Raw genomic sequence first — 17206 nt, 5'->3', positions numbered from 1 at the left:
ACCCCTGTCATCGGCGTTTTGGGGGGGGGCTGACCCCCGTTTCCCGTACGTCTATCCCCATTGGATGCGCCCTGCCCTGACATCCGAACCAACCCACCCCCCCCCCCCTTCTTCCCTGACACACACCACTCCCACGCCCCACCCTGGACCAGGTGCAGCCATGGGAAGCGCAGTGGAAGCCACCTATAGTGTGGGCTCAAGCACGGTTACACCAAAAACGGCCCGGATGCTTCCCACTAGCGAGCCCGGGTCCCCCCTCCTATACGAAGGCGGCCGCCAAGATCACGCCATCTAAACATCGGAATAACTTTGCGTGATTACGGAAAGTTCCTACATACACGCTCTGTCATCTGGCATTGTCACAGCCATACGCAGAGCCGTTGCCGACGGACGGAAGCGGACAAGAGTGTATACTGGGCTCGCACTAATGCAGGAGGGAGGAAGCGGATGCGAACGCAGAGATCGACGTTGCCGGGGGAAGGGGGGGGGCTAGCTGGCAGAGGCACCGGCAGGGAACAGGGAATTTGACACGAGCGAAACGGTTTCTCCTGGCAGTCTTTTGTTTTGTTGCCGTAGAGAAACAGTGGATTGCCGGAACAAAACAAGTTGAGTCTTTTTTTGAAATCAATCAAAACCGCCATGTTTGTGGGAATAGCCTAAAAATCAAAAGCGCGCTATGTGACATGAATCCGAGACTCAAGAGAGTGCTGCGAACAATCATCTGCCATCGACAAGGCTGTAAAGAGCGTTGAGAAAATGAAGCGGTGTGCGCTTCTAGTAGTCATTTACATAAATCGTAGAGTGTTGTAAAAGTGCCGAAAATGAAAAGAAAAGCAGCCGCAAGCATCCCAAACTCCTAGCAAAAACGACAAGAAAACCAAACAAAAAGAAAAGAAAAGAAAAAAAAAAACAAAATGTCTCTCCAACAAGGCCCCAATCCACCTATGGATACACTCCTTTCTTTCCGTCAGCTTTTTGTTCTTGTTCTACTCCGCAAGGATCTCCGTCTTTCTCTGCACGAGCAGAGTCTGCTTCTGCCGCGCCATGTTCTTGGCATGCTCCAAGAAGTCCTCGAGCCACGCCTCGTCGACCAGCCTGGCGATCCGCCGGCAGGCCTCGTCGATCTGCTCCTCGCTGACGAGGCTGTAGCTCGCCCGGAGCTGGCAGGCGGCGCGCATGTTGGGCAGGAACGCCATGCCCGGGATGGCCAGGATGCGCTGCTCAATGCCCTTCTTGCTCAGCAGGTCGAACGAGTCATGGCCCGGCGGGAGGATCAGCTTGAGCCAGAAGAACATGCCGGCCGAGGGGGCCTCCCAGGTGGCGCGCCCGCGGAGATGCCTCTCGGCGGCGGCCGCGAAGACGTCGCGCTTGCGGCGGTAAAAGTCAGCCGCCTTGGTGCAGTGCTCGAGGAAGCCTTGGTAGCCCCAGTTCCGGAAGAGGCTGAGGGCGAGGACCTGGGTGGTGGAGGAGGGTTGGAGGCTGGGGTGGGTTTCCACGTTAGCTTTCCGCAGGTTGCGAGAGAGCGATGTAACAACAACAACAACAACAAAAAAACATACTTGACGTTCTCGGTGATCTTGACCACCCTTTGAACGGCCTGCACGGGGCCCGTCAAGATGCCCAGGCGCATGCCCGCGCTGACGATCTTGCTGAGCGAGTCAAAGCGCATGACTCGCCCCGTCTCGCCGTTGACCTCCTGCTCCAGGGCCAGGTAGCTGCGGGCCCGCTTGGCCGGGTTCTCCTCGAAATTGAGATAGTAGTAGGCGTCATCTTCAAAGATGATGAAGTTGAAGCGCTTGGCGAGGCGGAGTCTGGGGAAGTCAGCGGGTCGTGATTCGTCCAGATTCATGCGAGCCCGGGGAAAGGTGAAACAAGACGTACACCTGCGCCTTGTTGGCCTCTGTGCAAGTCACCCCTGTCGGGTTCGAACCCGTGGGAACGGTATACAGAACCCTTGGCAGCTCCCTGTCGCGGGGCCACGACTCGAGCACGCGCTCCAGGTGCGCGGGGTCGATCCCGTCGCGGCCTGAGCCAATCTCGACGAGCTCCATCTGGTCTGCCCGGAGAAAGGCGGAGATACCCGGGTACGCAGGCCTTGGGTGCAAAGCGTTAGCGTTGACTCAGACCCGGTTGCCGTTTTGGGAAATTATGCAACACCTACGTCTCCAGCATCACCGCATCCCCCGGATCCGTAAACACTTGGAACGCCTTGTGGATGAGCTCTTGGCTGCCGTTGCCGACGCAGCACATCCAGCTGCTCGTCTTCTCGATGCCGTGCACGGCCTGCTGCAGACCCTCAAACCACTTGAGCAGGCCCGGGTGGCCCGCGGGCAGGCCGTACTGCAGAGCCTCGCTCAGGGCGGCATCGTCGAGCGTGATGGTCTTCTCCTCGGGCCCGTTGAGCGTGATGGAGATCTTGGCAAAGGGGAAGGTGGACGGGTTGGGCTTGCCGGCCACCAGCGAGATCATGCCCGGGATGGCCTCGAGGGGGAGGAGGCTGCGGACTAGATAGGGGAGCCTATGAGTTAGCACACACGGGGCAACATGAATGAGAGAACGACCGAGGTGCAAACGACGTACTGGCACCCGGCTCCCAACGCTGGACACGGCGGGAGAACAGCGAAGAGGGATCGAAAACGAAGCCCTCAGACTCGCACGGCATGGAGCCCATTGTGCCGGTAGGGTAGATAGAAAACAACAATAGCTCGCGTGTATGGGATGAGATGGGCGTGTACGATGACGCCCCCTGTGCCTGTCTCGGAGAGCGAGAGATGAAGAGGCTTTGCGCGTCCCTTGCGTCGTTCCTGCGTGGTGTAGGAAGAAAGAAGACGGACAGCAGAATGGAGTGAAGAGCGAAGGGTGGAAGCGAGGGGTCGCGGGAGGGTTGTTGGAGATAAAAAGGGGATTATGAGGGAGACGAGAGAAGGGCTTGACCGGGATCCTTAAGAGACAATAACCGAGGGTTGATAACACGATGCAACCATGCCCAAAGTCTAGAAGTCAAATAAGATGGCTCGAGGCCATGGGTGAATCCATGTACCATGACTGAACTGCGACCCGGGCATCCGGGTGGTCGGAACCTGGTGTCTCCATCCTAGGCGATGGAGTCATCGTATGAGTCTGTAACGGTAAGTGGGGACCTCAGCATGGGAAGCCTTGAGCAACTTCGCTCTGACATGAGCTAGCTGCGCCTCGCCCCGTTTCTCAGCCCATGGGAGCACCTCTCGGGATAGGCGACGATAGCTACACGGAGCGAGGCTCTGCGCCGGCCAACGGCGGCCAGGCGCCAAGAACGAGAGCGACCAAGGCAACACAACCAACGACCGCCATGAGCCCCGGGGGCGCGTGGCTTATGGCAGCCGCAGATCCTATCCCTTCCCGTGCATGCTTATGGTCTCGTGATGGCCGTTTTTGGAACGCGGTGTTGCGTCCAGGGTGGAGCGAATGATGTGAGAAACAAGATGATGACAAAAAAACGGAGAAGAAGGCAGCATGGTTGAAGCTGGAGGCCCAGCGCACGAGGTCTGATGTAAACACGGACGCCGGGGGTGCGTCGCCGGATGGCGACCGGGGTGTGGGATTGGCAACTGGGTGATGAACGTCTCCACCGCAAAAGCAGAACATGGAACTTCAACGGCGGTGCTGGTCGTCAAGGTTCCGACATGGCGGCTCGACGTTCGCGAGCCAACGCGAATGGGGTCACCGAGTCAAGCCGCCAAGGCATGTCTTACTCCGAGCTCGGGCGGGCGTCGAGGGAGTGTCGACGGTTGACAGAAAGCCTACTAATTAGCGGAGACGTGCCGAAAGGTAGCCGCAGCCACGCCGGCATGTTGGGATATCGGTTCGGTGACGATTCCAGGAGGAAGCGGAAGCAGGCGCGAGGACGGGAAGCGTCCCGGAGGCTGCAGCGGGAAGCAAAATGGAGACCAAGATCCAACCAAGACCGCAACAGGCTCGACCGAGTGGACGGGATGGAACAGCAGAGGCCCATCCATGTGCCACACCCCCAAGGAGTGGGGTGCGTGGGCTGGTTGCAGGTTGTGAGGCGGCGGTTTGGTTTGACTGACTCAGGGACAGGCTGTGTACGTCACTACGTCGAGGTGCTACGCTAGGGGGGGTCGATACCCGTTATCCACCAACATTGCGGAGTGGGATCAAGGGTATCAAGACCCGAAATCAGGAATTGGAATTGGGGGGGTGTGGGGAAGAACGAAATACCCCAGGGTCCCATGGATACCGGATTTAGAAACCGCCAAACAATACTCAGAGGGCGATGAAAACACAACCGTTACCTACCTAGGTAGGTGGGTACCTAGGCGGTACGTAGGTACCCAATGGATGATAGGTAGGTAGAGGTAGAGGTTACGGTAGCCAGACCACCGCTATGGTGGGGTGCTGTCTAGGTAGGTAGGTACCGGTAGGTAGTCTACCGTCCAAGGACGTCGGGTTTTTCGAGGTGCCCTGGAAACGTGAGCTTCCAAGGGATGGCGACCAGGGCTTAGCCAAGGCTGGGCCGTGGCTGCTGGAGCCTGGGCTGAAGGCGGGTTGCTCCGAACCTGGCGGGGCCCAGGGGCCCGGCTGTGCGGTGGCATGGCCGAGCTGAGAACGTGTTTCCGTCTTTGACACGGCATACATGGATTGTCAACGTGCCGCAGTCAGCACAGGATATTGACCCGCTCGGTTGACGATTCTTGAAGACCCAAAGACGCCTTACGTTAGGTGAGACACCTGGAATGCATTGATGTGGGCAACCGCAAAATGGACCTGTGCCAGGCAGCCCGAGACCTACTACGTCTGGACTCCCTCCTAATGGACACGACCTACCTAGCTCCCATCCATGCCGCACGCGGATGAACAGGTCAAGGGAGACGGGAGCAGCACCAGTCAACCTAGACCGAGTGCAAAGGACGGGATGGAAAAGTCCGATTGGTGTGCTTCGCGGAGGTAACGCTGAGGCAAAACCCGCAAGTTCCATTTGGCTTGTTGCTACGTCAATGTCAGACCATGCCGAGCTCATTCTACCCATAGTTGGCTTCCTTTGCGTCCTCGTTACCGTTCCCGCCGTCTGTCGTGTCCCCCGCCCATGACATGCGAGAGATCGGCGGATACCGTATGTGTCATGCGGGCGCTAATGACCAAGAGGATGAACAAGCTTTGGGTGGGATGGTGGCTTGGCAGCAGAGATGGGCCCGGGCCCACGCGGCATCGGTAGGTGGTAGGCTAAGGAAAAGGGGGGGGGGGGTGGATTTGATGAGCCTGGGAGAGGGGGGGGGCGTCAACAAAGAAGGACGATGCCGACCCCTGTTCGAAACGGTGTCACAGCGGGGCGGAGGAGTGGGTGGAGACCGAGGTCCGATGGACAGGGATAAACGGTCGCTGGCTCAGGAACAAGACCGCATCTGCCTCGCCTTTTTTGGGTCCGTCAGGGCAGGTCCCGTCTCCCCCTCGCCCCGTCTAGGTAGTCCGCCCCCAAGATTCCGCCAGCACCGCCCCTTGCCTCGCATAAGGAACGACGGCGTTCTGCAGCAATGACTCCGATCTTGTGTGTGAGACGGGGACGGTGGTGAGCCTGACCTGACAGGCGCATCCTCGAATCCCTGAACGGCCGAGGTGGTCTCCGAGGAATGGAACCCGACTGCCGTTAAGGGGGCTTCGACGTCGGACCCGACGGTGCGTGCCTGGGCGGCGCGGGGGCCGCAGCAAAATCAGCAAACGGCCAACGCGGGTCGCGGCACGGCGGGCAATATAACCCCGAAACGACAGAGACGGGCGGAGCCTGGCAAGACCGTTGGTTTCATCCACCTCTGCGCTGTCGTCTCTCCTCGTCATCCCAGCCAAACTGTCTGACCTCTGTGCATCGTCGCCATTCTCCACGATTCGTCAGCACTGCGCATCCCTTCCTCTTGTTGCTTCCCTCTGTCTCATCGCCCTTTTTTCGAAGCCCATTAAAGTAGCCTGCGGCCTGCGGCACATCTTCCTCTCCGAAGACCACCTACGCATATAAAAAAATGCGTCGTTTCTTGGCTCCCACCCTCTCTGGCGCACTGCGAGCAACTCTTCGCACCACCACCACCACCACCACCACCAACGCCACCACCGTCGCCACCAGCACTACCCCCATCGTATCAACCGCCACCGGTACCATCCGCAACCAGCAACCCACCAAGCTCTTCCACTCTTGCCAAGCTCTCAGGATGAAGGCTGCCAAGGTCACCGCCTGGGGTTCCGCCCCCGTCTACGGCGATTATCCCGACCTGCCCGACCCGTCGCCTTCGCAGGTGCGGGTCAAGGTTGTCGCTGTCGCGGTTCCTCCCGTGGTCCGCGGCCGCGCGCTAGGCGTCCACTCCACGGCCCGCGGTGCCCCGCTGCCCTACGACCCCACCGTCGATGGCGTTGTCCAGGATGAGGCCACGGGCGACCTGTACTACGTGAGCCCAATGTCGGCGCAGCTGTTTGCCGAGCACGCCAACGTCGAGCGCCACACCCTGGTGCGCCTGGCTCCCGGGACGGACCCGGTCACCGTTGCGACGCTGGTCAACCCCGTGGGCAGCAGCTGGATGGCCCTGCGCGCCCGCGCGCTGCCGGGGACCGTCGAGGGCGCCACCGTGCTGGTCGTCGGCGCCACGAGCACGAGCGGCCGCGCCGCCGTCTCGGTGGCCCGCACCCTCGGCGCCGCCCGCATCGTCGGCCTGTCGCGCAACCCGGAGACGCTCGCGGCCGTCGACGGGCTGGACGACCGGGTCCCGCTCCAGGAGCCCTTCAGCCTGCCCGAGTCCATCGGCCCCGTCGACATCATCCTCGACTTTGTGGGCGGCAAGACGGCGGTGGGCGTCCTCTGCGCCGCCCAGCCGAGCCCCGGCAAGAACCTGCAGTACATCCACGTCGGCGACCTGGCCGGCGAGGAGACGCTGCCTGTCCCCGCCCGCCTGCTCAATGCCAGGCCGGTGCTTATCACGGGCTCCGGCATGGGGGCGTGGGGCAAGAACGAGATCAAGCGCGAGATCGGCGGCCTGCTCGCTGCCGTGTCCAAGATGCCACGGCCCGAGGGGGTCATCACCGCGCCACTGAGCGACATTGGGACGGTTTGGGACACCGAGGAGGCAAAGAAGCAGCGCTTTGTGCTGCTGCCTTGATAGGGTGGCTCCACACGCACCCGGGGTCGGAGCTTGGGGGATAGCAGGATGGCATGTTTGGACGGGATGCATGGACGACGGCATGGGATTACGAGATAATACTCCTACGGTCAGGGTTTCACTGGGTTGTACTGACAATGTAGATTGCTGGCATGCCAAGATTGATGATCCAAGAAACGATGTTTGATTTTTTTTCTTGCTTTCGTATCCACTCCCGCACTAAGACTCTTGAGGATGCATTGCTGTTGCTGCGCATGTGTGTGTATGTATGTGTGTATGTATGTGTGTGTGTGTATGTGTGTGTGTGTATGTGTGTGTATGTGTGTGGTGTGTGGTGTGTGAGTGTCTTGTGCCGTCAATAAGCATGTCGGAGCATGTTAGCTCACCGACAGCGAGGTCAAAGTTTATCTTCAAGGCCCCGTGCCTCTCGGCGCCTCGATGCGGATCCGACACCTGAAACCAACCCGCCGTGCGCAGTACACGTGTAGCCCCGCGGACGTTGCGGCATCACCGTCGGGCGAAACGGTCAACGGCTTAGTCAGCGGCCTGAAAGCGGCTTGATCCGCTGAGTCAGCGGGCACAAGAGATCGGATCTGTAGCTTGGCGACAGGGGCCCCCTGGACGATCCGCGCCAAGAATGCACGCCACGGGACCGGGGCCCGAAGGGAGGGGTTGCACATGGCAGCCGGCGAGCAGATGGCACGTCCCGTCAAGTTGACAGGACTTGGGCAGGCGGCACACAAGCCGGAGGGCCAAGATGGAGATCTCCGAGCCCGTAAGCGCTACTCAGTTCTCCGCGCTCTTGCACACTCGGTCCCTGCCCGTCATGGACCATGGCACAGCCAAGCATACACAAATCCATCCTACGCCTCGACGGTGCAGGGATGATGGTGGAGTTCCCCGTCATGTTCGGAGAGCAGAGCCATGCTCCTTGGCCTCCCTGGGCTCCCTGGGCCGCTGACAGAGAGGCGTTGAAGACCAAAAGGGCGTGGGCAGCATGAAATCTCCGACAAAGAAGCTCTCCGGGTGGCAGGGAGCATGATATGCGAGCATGAGCTGGCTGAATCTCCCAGACGCCGCCGCGGCGAGGGTGCCGGGCCCGATGGCTACTTATACAATAGACAGACAACCGAAGCGTGATATCGTGATCGTGCATCTCAAGAGCTGTCCATCATTCGCGCTTCTGTCGGTCTCCATTCGTTGTACCCGGTTGTGTCTCATACCCGGCTCGTCTCCGTCGTGCCCTGTTCTTCTAGATCTCACACGATGGCCACCGCGTCACCACAGCTTCCTCCGGCCCGCCAGACCGCGGCGGCCGCGGGTCCCAAGCCCACCGCTCAGCAGTTCTGGACCAGGTGGGGCAGCGACATCCTCGGCCCTCTCATGGCTCACTCGGGCTCGTACACGCCCGAGCAGATGGCCGTCCACCTCAAGTTCTGGGAGCAGCACGTGGTGCCGACCCTGGGCCCCTTGCCCTCGGAGCCTCGCAACACCTACACCCAGACCTACGTGGACTCCCCCCTCGAGCCCAGCCTCAACCTGACCTCGTCCGGCAAGGTCAAGGTCCGGTACGGCATCGAGGTCGTCAAGCCGTACGGGTGCGAGCATGGCGAGGACCCCTTCGGCGAGCATCGCGCCCGCGAGGTGCTGCCCGCCCTGGCGCGCGCCTGCGGCGCCGACCTGCAGTGGATCAACTCGGCCATGGACGCCTTCTTCCTGACCAAGGAGGAGACCGAGGCCATGCGCGGCAAGCTGCCCACCTTCATGCCCAGCGCCCTGCTGGCGTTCGACATGGAGGGCGACAAGACCATGATGAAGATCTACATCATCGGCATGCGCAAGGCCATCGCCTCGGGCCTGCCGTCCACGAACCACTTCATCCTCGGCGCCCTGCGCAAGCTGAACCCGCTGGGCGAGCAGCTCGCTCCGGGCCTGAACACCGTCGCTGAGTATGTTGTTTTTTTTTTTTTCCTTGTCCATTCCCCATCCATGGTTTTCGATGATCGGGTCTCTAACAGCGATATCGCAAAGGTACCTTTCCACGACCAAGCACCACGTCATGCTCATCTTCGTCGGCATCGACTGCGTCGACCCGACCGTCGAGAAGGGCGCCCGCGTCAAGGTCTACCTGCACACCTCGAGCAACGCCTTCGAGGTCGTCCGCGACGTCATGACCCTCGGCGGCCGCCTGACCGACGAGTCGGCGCTCAAGCGCGTCGAGATCCTGCGCGACCTGTGGCCGCTGCTGCGCAACGAGAAGCCCGGCGAAGGGCCGGACCCGGTCGCCGAGCCCGAGGCCTGGGAGGCCTGGCACAAGACGGACCGCCTGACCGGCACGCCGCTGAGCGGCCTGCAGTACAACGTCGAGATCTGCCCCAACAAGCCCGACCTCGAGACCAAGTGCTACGTGCCGCTGTTCCAGCACACCAGCAACGCGGCCGAGAGCGAGGTGGCCATGGAGAAGGTGCTGGATCGCCTGGGCCACGAGTGGGGCAGCAACACGTCCAAGTACAGGCACTGCGTGGCCGCGGCTTTGTAAGTGCTTTTTTTATGCCCGCCCCAATCCTCTCAACCTCTACCCGATGAGACCTTGTATTTTCTTGTTGTGGACCTGGTGCTAACCTCGTCTTGCAGCGGCCCGCACCGCGTCTCGCCCACATTTGTGTCCTTTTCCTACTCCAAGAAGAAGGGCGTCTACATGTCGAGCTACCTCCCCGGCGTGCTCAACGCCGGTAGCGAGATCGAGGCCGGTGATTGGGAGTACAAATAAGCGACGAGACAGGCAGAAACGGCGGGGGGAGTAGGAGACAAGGAGCGGGGGGGTGGGCGTGTTGGATTGCAACAACGGCAGGTCTACGGAGTTTTGGGGAAGTCCTGGGCGTTTTCTCGGGTAATTCTGTCCGCGACATAGTATAGTTATCATTTCAGAAGGGGTCAGCAGGGCAATGCTGGCCGCAAGGAACAGTGGGGGTGGTATACCGGTGATCGGGCTTACCGGGCATCTTTGCTTTCCGGAAGGGAGGGACGGGAACACGAGCACTGCGCCCAGCGTGGGGCGGCGCTATGACTAGATATGACCTGTTTCTCTACAACAGACCAATCTCATTTATTCGCTCATCCATCCTGCAGTATTCTTCCCGCGGTTGTATGCAGAGACGGCCCAGGAATGCCTTCTCCTGGGGAGTGCGCGTCCCCGGATTGCGTGAGGCGGCTGGTCCTACCCGGTTTCTGGATTGTGGAGGGGAGGTGGACATGGTAAAGGAGGGGCGGGAGATGTACCGCTTGTTACGGCCGTGCACAAAATGTCCGAGATGGCCTTCCGCCCACATCGGCACGAGTGCCGTGCGGGGCACCAGAGCCTTGTGCTATTCGTGGTTCTACTGGACCTTCATGCCTTGCTTGTGCCACGAATGCCGCGCCGGGGCCGAAGAGGTCATGGAAGAGCATCCGATCTTGAGGGATTCAACAATGAAGCGCCGACCTCGTCGTCTGATCTCAAGTCGTAATGAGCCACTCGGGGCGGGGGAAGCATACGTTGTGATTATGAGCCCGGGGCGGTGATACATCGCCATGTTAGGGCTTTGCGCGGAGGTGAGCCTCAACGGAACCCGTTGCGTCCCGCCCCGGAGCTCCACCACGGCGGCAGATAAGACTGGCTTGCGTCACCCGGGGCCTGGAGGGACTCCCCAACAGGAAGGTGGATATGGCGGCAATCCATAGATTGAACCTGCGGCGTTTGAGGTCTCCATGGCAGCTCGTCGTACGGCTCTAGTGACTGGCTGGCTCCGCCCCGGCCCTTTTGCGTACGCGTCGGCCGTGACGCAAGTCGACAAGGAAAGGCATATTGTACCGCTTCTGTCCGTGCTATAGCCCACCGTCCGCTCCGCGGAACACCGTAGAAGTATGTCGTCAAGTGCATCCGAAGGTAACGACATGAAGCGGGGCAGAGTTCGATATGAGACATTACGCTTCCTGCATGTACGAGGGCTACGGTTATAAGTAGAAGCGTCCCGGCCTACATAGACACGCCTCACACCCAGCGGCAGTACGTGTAAAGAACACCCGGGGCAGGACCCGCGTTCCAGACAGCATCTCCGTATACCGCCGGCCCCACGTTACCTATGTGAACGGCATAAACACAGGACCCGAGGGCTGGAGGATCCAGCCGGTGCTTTCTTCGACGAACCCCGACGCAGCTATCTATCCCGAAACCCGACCGAGTCGATCCCGACCAACCAACGCCGACCTGCCCCAGAATTCTCGAGAACGATCAGCGACGACATGTACCGACGACCGCCTCTTGCAGCATCATAACGACGACACCCCTGGCGATTGACACCGCTGCGACCCGACGACAGGAGCACCATGACACGTAACCGCTCGATGACATCGGATATAGCACCTATGGACGAAGCATCGGAGCGATTGAGGGATATTTCGGAACGGAAAGGGTGGGGGAGACCGAGCGGGATTACGCCACCCAAGGAATGCTGCCGGAGAAGAAGAAGAGTCGGAACAGATGGTCGACGGGGTGGAGCAGGGTGCGTGGCTGGCTGGACTGGGGTTGGTTGATGGGGTAATAGAGGCCCCCTCAAGGAAGAGATGGGCTGATGGTGTCCGACGAGACCGTCCCTGCGGCAACTTGGGAGCGTCGGTAGGGTGTTTCCTGGGGGGGATAGCGGGGGCTGGCATACGAGTTTGCACGCCAATCCACCGAAGCCCAAGACGACGCAAAGGAGGAGGCCGAACGACTGGCGAGCCAGGCCACCCGCAACACGAGAACGATGACGAGTTCCATGGAGCTGCGCTGGTCGAGAACGAGGGAAATCAACAGGCGCAACCAGGGCATCCACGAGGCCATCCTCAGCAGCCTTCGCCATCGACGACGTGGCACACGACACGGAGCAGCAGCATACACGTACATCAGACCCAAGACATCTCGATTGCATACGTTGCTACCTACAAGGCAGGCTGCGTGTAAGCGTATTTTATAGTTCCATGTTTTGCCCTCAACACTTACTACACAGTTTCGATATGTCCACTCACATTCACTCCTTGCTCATTCATTCCCTTACCTACCTGAGCTTGACATGCCAGTGGATGAAATGGTGGTTCGCACCAATCGACTCACCCTCTACGGTGCAAAAGACAGGGCATGACAGCAACCTCGGCTTCGTCTTGGAGGATCGTGGGCCCATGCCTCAGAACGCCGCCGTCAACTTCGCCTTTCAGGAGCGGTTTAGGGAACTTCACGGCAGTCAGGAGGTCGACATCTCTCACCCAACGCATAGGGATCCACTCGTGCAGAGTCCAGGCCGACTGTCTTGGGATCCGCGAACTTAATTATAGAATGGGCCCGGGCAGCCAATCAAGAGGACCACATCACTCTAGCAGGACCATGTCTTGGCGTATGGGTGCCAAGAAGTGACTGGTAATATGATACAGACCGTGGCCGAGCCGCCGAGGGCGCCACATGCAAGGAAACCGTTACGGTCTTGGATTGCGGTCGAGGATCCATGGGGGAGCTCACGTTGCCCAAATCGCCCAAACGAGATGGCCAATAATAATGACTAGATCACGACGAAATGACATGCCTACACGAATGATAGTATTACATACAGCAAAATGATGCGAAAATACACGAAGCCGTCTACGCTCGCGGAGAAAAAGCCCTCACCCTCGGCGTCGCCGCCGCCATCATGGGACTCACCCCGGCCGACGAGCGACTCATCGCCCTCCTCACCTCCTGATCCTCCTCCTCGTGCTCGTCAAGGTCAATGCTCGGCAGCTTCACCGCCCTGTCCAGCGCCACCGGCAAATCCCGATGCCTGCCCCTCAGCATCACAAGCACCAACACCAGCTTGCTCCCGCCCCTCCACGCGCCGCTAAAGCTGTACGACGCGCTCGGCAGGCCGATGCTGACCCCGTTGTTGGCGTACGCCGACACGATCTCGAAGAGCATGTTGAACAGGCTGAAGACGGTCGGGTCGGCGAGGGCGTGCTGCGTTTCGATGACGGTGACGACGAAAAAGGCGAGCGCGATCCACCACACGTCGTGGGACAGCTGGCTGCGGACGTGGTGGGCGACGAGGTCGGGCGCGGGGGCCGAGGGCGGCCGGCTGCCGAGGGAGGCGATGCTGGCCGCGGCCGTGTTGACCCCGGACGGGCAAGGCGAGGGGCCAGGGGTGGGATGATGGACTTGGACGCGACAAGCCGTAGAAAAGGCGACGCGTTTGTTGGCGCCGGCCCGGCCCGGGCAAGGGGAGGGAGAGGAAGAAGAGGAGGATGCGATGGCGGGCGTGACGCCAACGCCGTGGAAGCTCACGAGACGGCGGCCAATGGCGGCGGTGCCTCCGAGGCCGAGGGCGGCGAGCTTGTCCATGCCGTTGCGGGAGGCGGACGACAGGCGAGAGACGCGAGACGTGGTTGACTTGGGCGACAGAAGCGGGGGCTCGAGCTGCTGCTGCATGCCGCCGGGCTGGTCGTGGCCCGAGACGAAGAGCCCGCCTGCCCCTTCTCTCTTGTCGTCCTCGTCGTTGTCGTTGTCGTCGTCGTCCTCCACCTCCGCGTCGCCCGGATGCGGCTCGTCTCCGGCGTAGATGCCCAGGGATCGCTCCTCGTACACGTTGGACCCGCGAACGGTGACCGACGTGGGGTACGCCGAGGCGTACATCTTGATGAGCCAAAACACCTGCAAGCTGCAGTAGACGGCCGAGATGGAGATGACGGCGAAGCCGCCCGAAAGCGTGGCTGCAAGGAACCCCCATCGGTCAGCGCTGCATCCGGCGATTTTGCCAACAAGAGAAGGGCGAAGGGTTCGCGACAACACTTACAGACCGACTGGAACAGGCCATCCATGACCCTATCTCCCAACGGAATCCGGTCGAGGGCTTCGTTTCCGACGTTGAGCGCAAAGAACAACGCCCAATCCACCGCGATGAACCCTCCCAGCCACCCAAGCAGCACCCACGTTGCCCTCGCCGGAAACATGCTGATGTAAACCCTCCTCGGGTACTTCAAGATGAACGCAAACGTCTCTTTCCAAACCTCCTGGCTGTCTTTGGACGCCCCGGCCCTCCCGGCCGCCCACCCCACCGCCTTCGCCATCCCCCAGACCGTCGCCCGCAGAATCGCCGGCGCCGCCCGGCTCCCCGCCACCATCACCACCAGCACCACCGCCAGCACGAAATGCCCTCCCTGCTGAAACGCGCTCATGCCCGCGTCCCCCAGGTGCAGCCCGCCGTTCGCAAACGCCGACACGCCCAGGAAGACGCCCATCCACCACGGGTTCTGGGCGTTGTCGCGCGCCGCCTCGGGCGACCGGCTCGCGAGCCAGGCGCCGAGGGCGATGGCGCCCAGCGCCTGCCACAGGACGTAGTAGAGCGAGACGACGACGATGAGGATCTCGAGGGCGCGGTACTCGACGCCTCCGAGGTACTCGCGCTCGCGGAGGGTGAGGTTGAAGAAGCCGCCGTTGCGGGAGACGTGGTGGCGTTTGGTGTCGAGGAAGCTGCCAAGCGTGAGGGTGTGGCCGCGGCGAAGATGGCGGTGCTCGGTGGCTGTGGGAGGGGGAGAGGGTGGAGGAGGTTGATCATGATCATGCTGTCGAATCTGGGAGGATGGAGCGATAGGCTGGTGGTGCGAATAGGGGTGAGCATGAGGGTAAGACACCGGAGGGTAAGGATGCGGCGGGTGTGCGTGTGCGTGTGCGTGTGGCGGATGGGGCGGTTCGGCAATGACGATGCTTGTTGAGCCAGGTGAGCGCGGGTCTGGTCTGACCTCGGCGATGGGTGGCAAGCCGGCCTCGACGTCGCGATTCAGCTCGTCTGTCTCGATCTGATGAAGGCTGTTAGCGTCGGGGTGGTTGGGGCTTCTCAGAGCAGGAGAGACGAGCGCGTTCGGCCTCGGAGTCCCCGTGGCTGGGATCTTTGTTCCCAGTCCTGGCAAGGTGGAGGATGGCCCGGGGCCGTTGGACCGGCTCTTTGCTGGTGTCCTGAGTCTCGGGATGCCAACCAGCTCAGACAGCCCGGCGGCCAACCCCATGGACGAGCCCGCACGCAGCCGACGTTCCCTCTCGGCACGAACAATGGCCCGGAATCTCCTCTCAAAGATGTGTCGACGGAATAGAACCGTCCACAGAGAGATCAGCACCGGGTGCCCTAACAGCATGGCCATGAAGAGCACAACCTGCTGCCCGGTCGACATCTCGCTCAGATTCACCGTGTTGAGCCCCGTTCCGGTAAGCGCCGAGGTCGCCATGAAGAGGCTGTCGATAAAGTAAATCTCGCGGCTCGCGGGGGACCCGCACGCCCAGAAGATTGCGGCTAGCGCAAGGCTCGAGAAGGTAAAGTAGGCATAGTGAAGCGTGATGAAGTTGACCGGAGGTAGGTAAGGACGCAAGGCCGAGGCCTGTGAAGCGAACCAGGAGATCAACCGCTGCCGGCGCAATACGTCGGGAAACCGCATGGAAAACGCATGGGAGGGGCCTGGTAAAGCCGGCAGAGTCTGCGTCCTCGGGATCGGGATGCCGGAAGTATGGAGGATGGCTGTTGTGGGTGATTGCAGACGACGACTTGAAGCCAAGAACAGGGGTTACCGAGTCCTAAAGATCGATCGTGCAAGTTGGGTATGTTATTACTCCAAGAGCGAAATGTTGGCTTGGCCCATCTCAGTGACTGTTACTTTTGTCATTGAGCTCAGGGTCTGCCGGAATCCTGGGGGAGCATGTTGAAGGTGGACGCAGGCAACAAGCGCAGTGCGCCCAAGAGCCGGCCTGTCGAGTTTTGAATCCAACAGTTTGCTGAGCCCCCCGGAGACGAACCATCTCGGATGTGCAGGGCCGCGCCCCTGTAATACGGCGCAGGCTGGAGTGTTCCAACAGAATGGGCGTTGCGGCACAGTCCCATGGGTTGAAACCATCTGCCTGCGGCTATCGAGCCCGTCGGGAAGCGTCTTGCGGCCGGCGATATCATGTAAGACGTTCCTAGGCAAAACGTCTGTATAGGCAGGCTCTTAAGACAAATTGGTACGGGGATCGAACATTCTGAGAGAGGGCAAGGGGAAGAAGACCTGGGGCGCGAAAGATCCAGGCGACATCGCCACGATTCAATGGTATCCCTGATGACACATGGTACGTGAGGAATTGAAAGAGGGTGTTGGAAGCAGAAGCGATCTAACAATAATTGGAGAACAGCAAGAGGATGCAAATACCAAGGTACAATTATGAATACTAGGAAAGCAAAATAGCATAATAGCACAGGCATGCAAGTTTACAAACAGTTTAACTGCTGGATCCGGATTAACTAGTTGTTACCCTGCGCAGATGGGATTTGCTTCACCAGAGCTCTGCGATCTTGTGAGGTGTGAACCAAGGCCCTGGACGCAGCCACGGCTGTGTCATTCACGTTGCCAACCTCGCCAAACGCCGCAGTCGGGAATGGGCTTCAACAGGACCGCCACCAACGTCAGCTGTCCACATACAACAGTAGACCTGGGATGGATATATCCATATCCCAAAATATTCTGCAACCTGAACTACAGCCTAGTGCTGTCTCCCCGTGGTCATGCGTCGGTTATGCAGCTTGTGGAGAAAATCTTCCTTGGCTATAGTAGACTTTTGTTCTAGTGGTTTCTGGGCCCGGGAGAGGGACCGTTAGGTGGCTTTTGTCTCAGGGGTCCATCAATCAGATGGAACGCTGGATTTCATACCTGGCACATTCCTATCTGTTCAAGGCTAAAGCTCATTATCATGAACTCGCGCCCGGTTTGCTAACCGGATAGCTGTGACACTTTATAGTCCATCCGCCATATCATCATTCTCTTATCAAGGAATTGCAGATTTCCTTGCGATATGCCACGTCACCGGGGGACCTGCTCTGCCCTACGAGGCCGCCGCTGAGCCAAACCGACGCAACGAGACTCCCTCGTCTGACATGCAGATGGGACCCGGCCATGTTGGAGGGACCGACTGCAGTAGCAAAAGACTTCTCGGCCTGCCGTCCCGCTTGGCCATGACAGGCAGGTCTGTTGCAGCCTAATGCCGAAAGAAACTTGGTTGCAGGTGGGTAGGGGCT

The 17206-nt window shown here is 60.2% G+C and overlaps 5 protein-coding genes across 5 annotated transcripts; 3 read left to right on the top strand and 2 right to left on the bottom strand.

Moving 5' to 3' along the window:
- Positions 1-986: 986 nt before the first annotated feature.
- Positions 987-2671, bottom strand: VTJ83DRAFT_2767 (uncharacterized protein; the record flags this gene model as incomplete). The annotated part of the gene is made up of 5 exons (XM_071009073.1): positions 987-1479; positions 1560-1811; positions 1882-2094; positions 2162-2504; positions 2581-2671. The coding sequence occupies 5 exons, from the start codon at positions 2669-2671 to the stop codon at positions 987-989; spliced, it is 1392 nt and encodes a 463-aa protein (XP_070869307.1).
- A 3337-nt stretch (positions 2672-6008) lies between these two features.
- On the top strand, positions 6009-7133 carry VTJ83DRAFT_2766 (uncharacterized protein; the record flags this gene model as incomplete). The annotated part of the gene is made up of 1 exon (XM_071009072.1): positions 6009-7133. One exon carries the CDS (start codon positions 6009-6011, stop codon positions 7131-7133), a length of 1125 nt encoding a protein of 374 aa, XP_070869306.1.
- Positions 7134-8399: 1266 nt separating this feature from the next.
- On the top strand, positions 8400-9903 carry VTJ83DRAFT_2765 (uncharacterized protein; the record flags this gene model as incomplete). The annotated part of the gene is made up of 3 exons (XM_071009071.1): positions 8400-9082; positions 9165-9668; positions 9768-9903. The coding sequence occupies 3 exons, from the start codon at positions 8400-8402 to the stop codon at positions 9901-9903; spliced, it is 1323 nt and encodes a 440-aa protein (XP_070869305.1).
- Positions 9904-11652: 1749 nt separating this feature from the next.
- On the top strand, positions 11653-12114 carry VTJ83DRAFT_2764 (uncharacterized protein; the record flags this gene model as incomplete). The annotated part of the gene is made up of 1 exon (XM_071009070.1): positions 11653-12114. The coding sequence occupies one exon, from the start codon at positions 11653-11655 to the stop codon at positions 12112-12114; it is 462 nt and encodes a 153-aa protein (XP_070869304.1).
- Positions 12115-12783: 669 nt separating this feature from the next.
- VTJ83DRAFT_2763 (uncharacterized protein) lies at positions 12784-15599 on the bottom strand (the record flags this gene model as incomplete). The annotated part of the gene is made up of 2 exons (XM_071009069.1): positions 12784-13909; positions 13963-15599. 2 exons carry the CDS (start codon positions 15597-15599, stop codon positions 12784-12786), a joined length of 2763 nt encoding a protein of 920 aa, XP_070869303.1.
- Between the last annotated feature and the right edge of the window lie 1607 nt (positions 15600-17206).

Source organism: Remersonia thermophila, chromosome 2 (assembly GCF_042764415.1).
Source record: "Remersonia thermophila strain ATCC 22073 chromosome 2, whole genome shotgun sequence".
Classification (NCBI taxonomy): Eukaryota; Fungi; Ascomycota; class Sordariomycetes; order Sordariales; family Chaetomiaceae; genus Remersonia; species Remersonia thermophila.
Note: the sequence above shows the minus strand (reverse complement) of the source record. Positions and strands in the feature narration are given on the sequence as shown.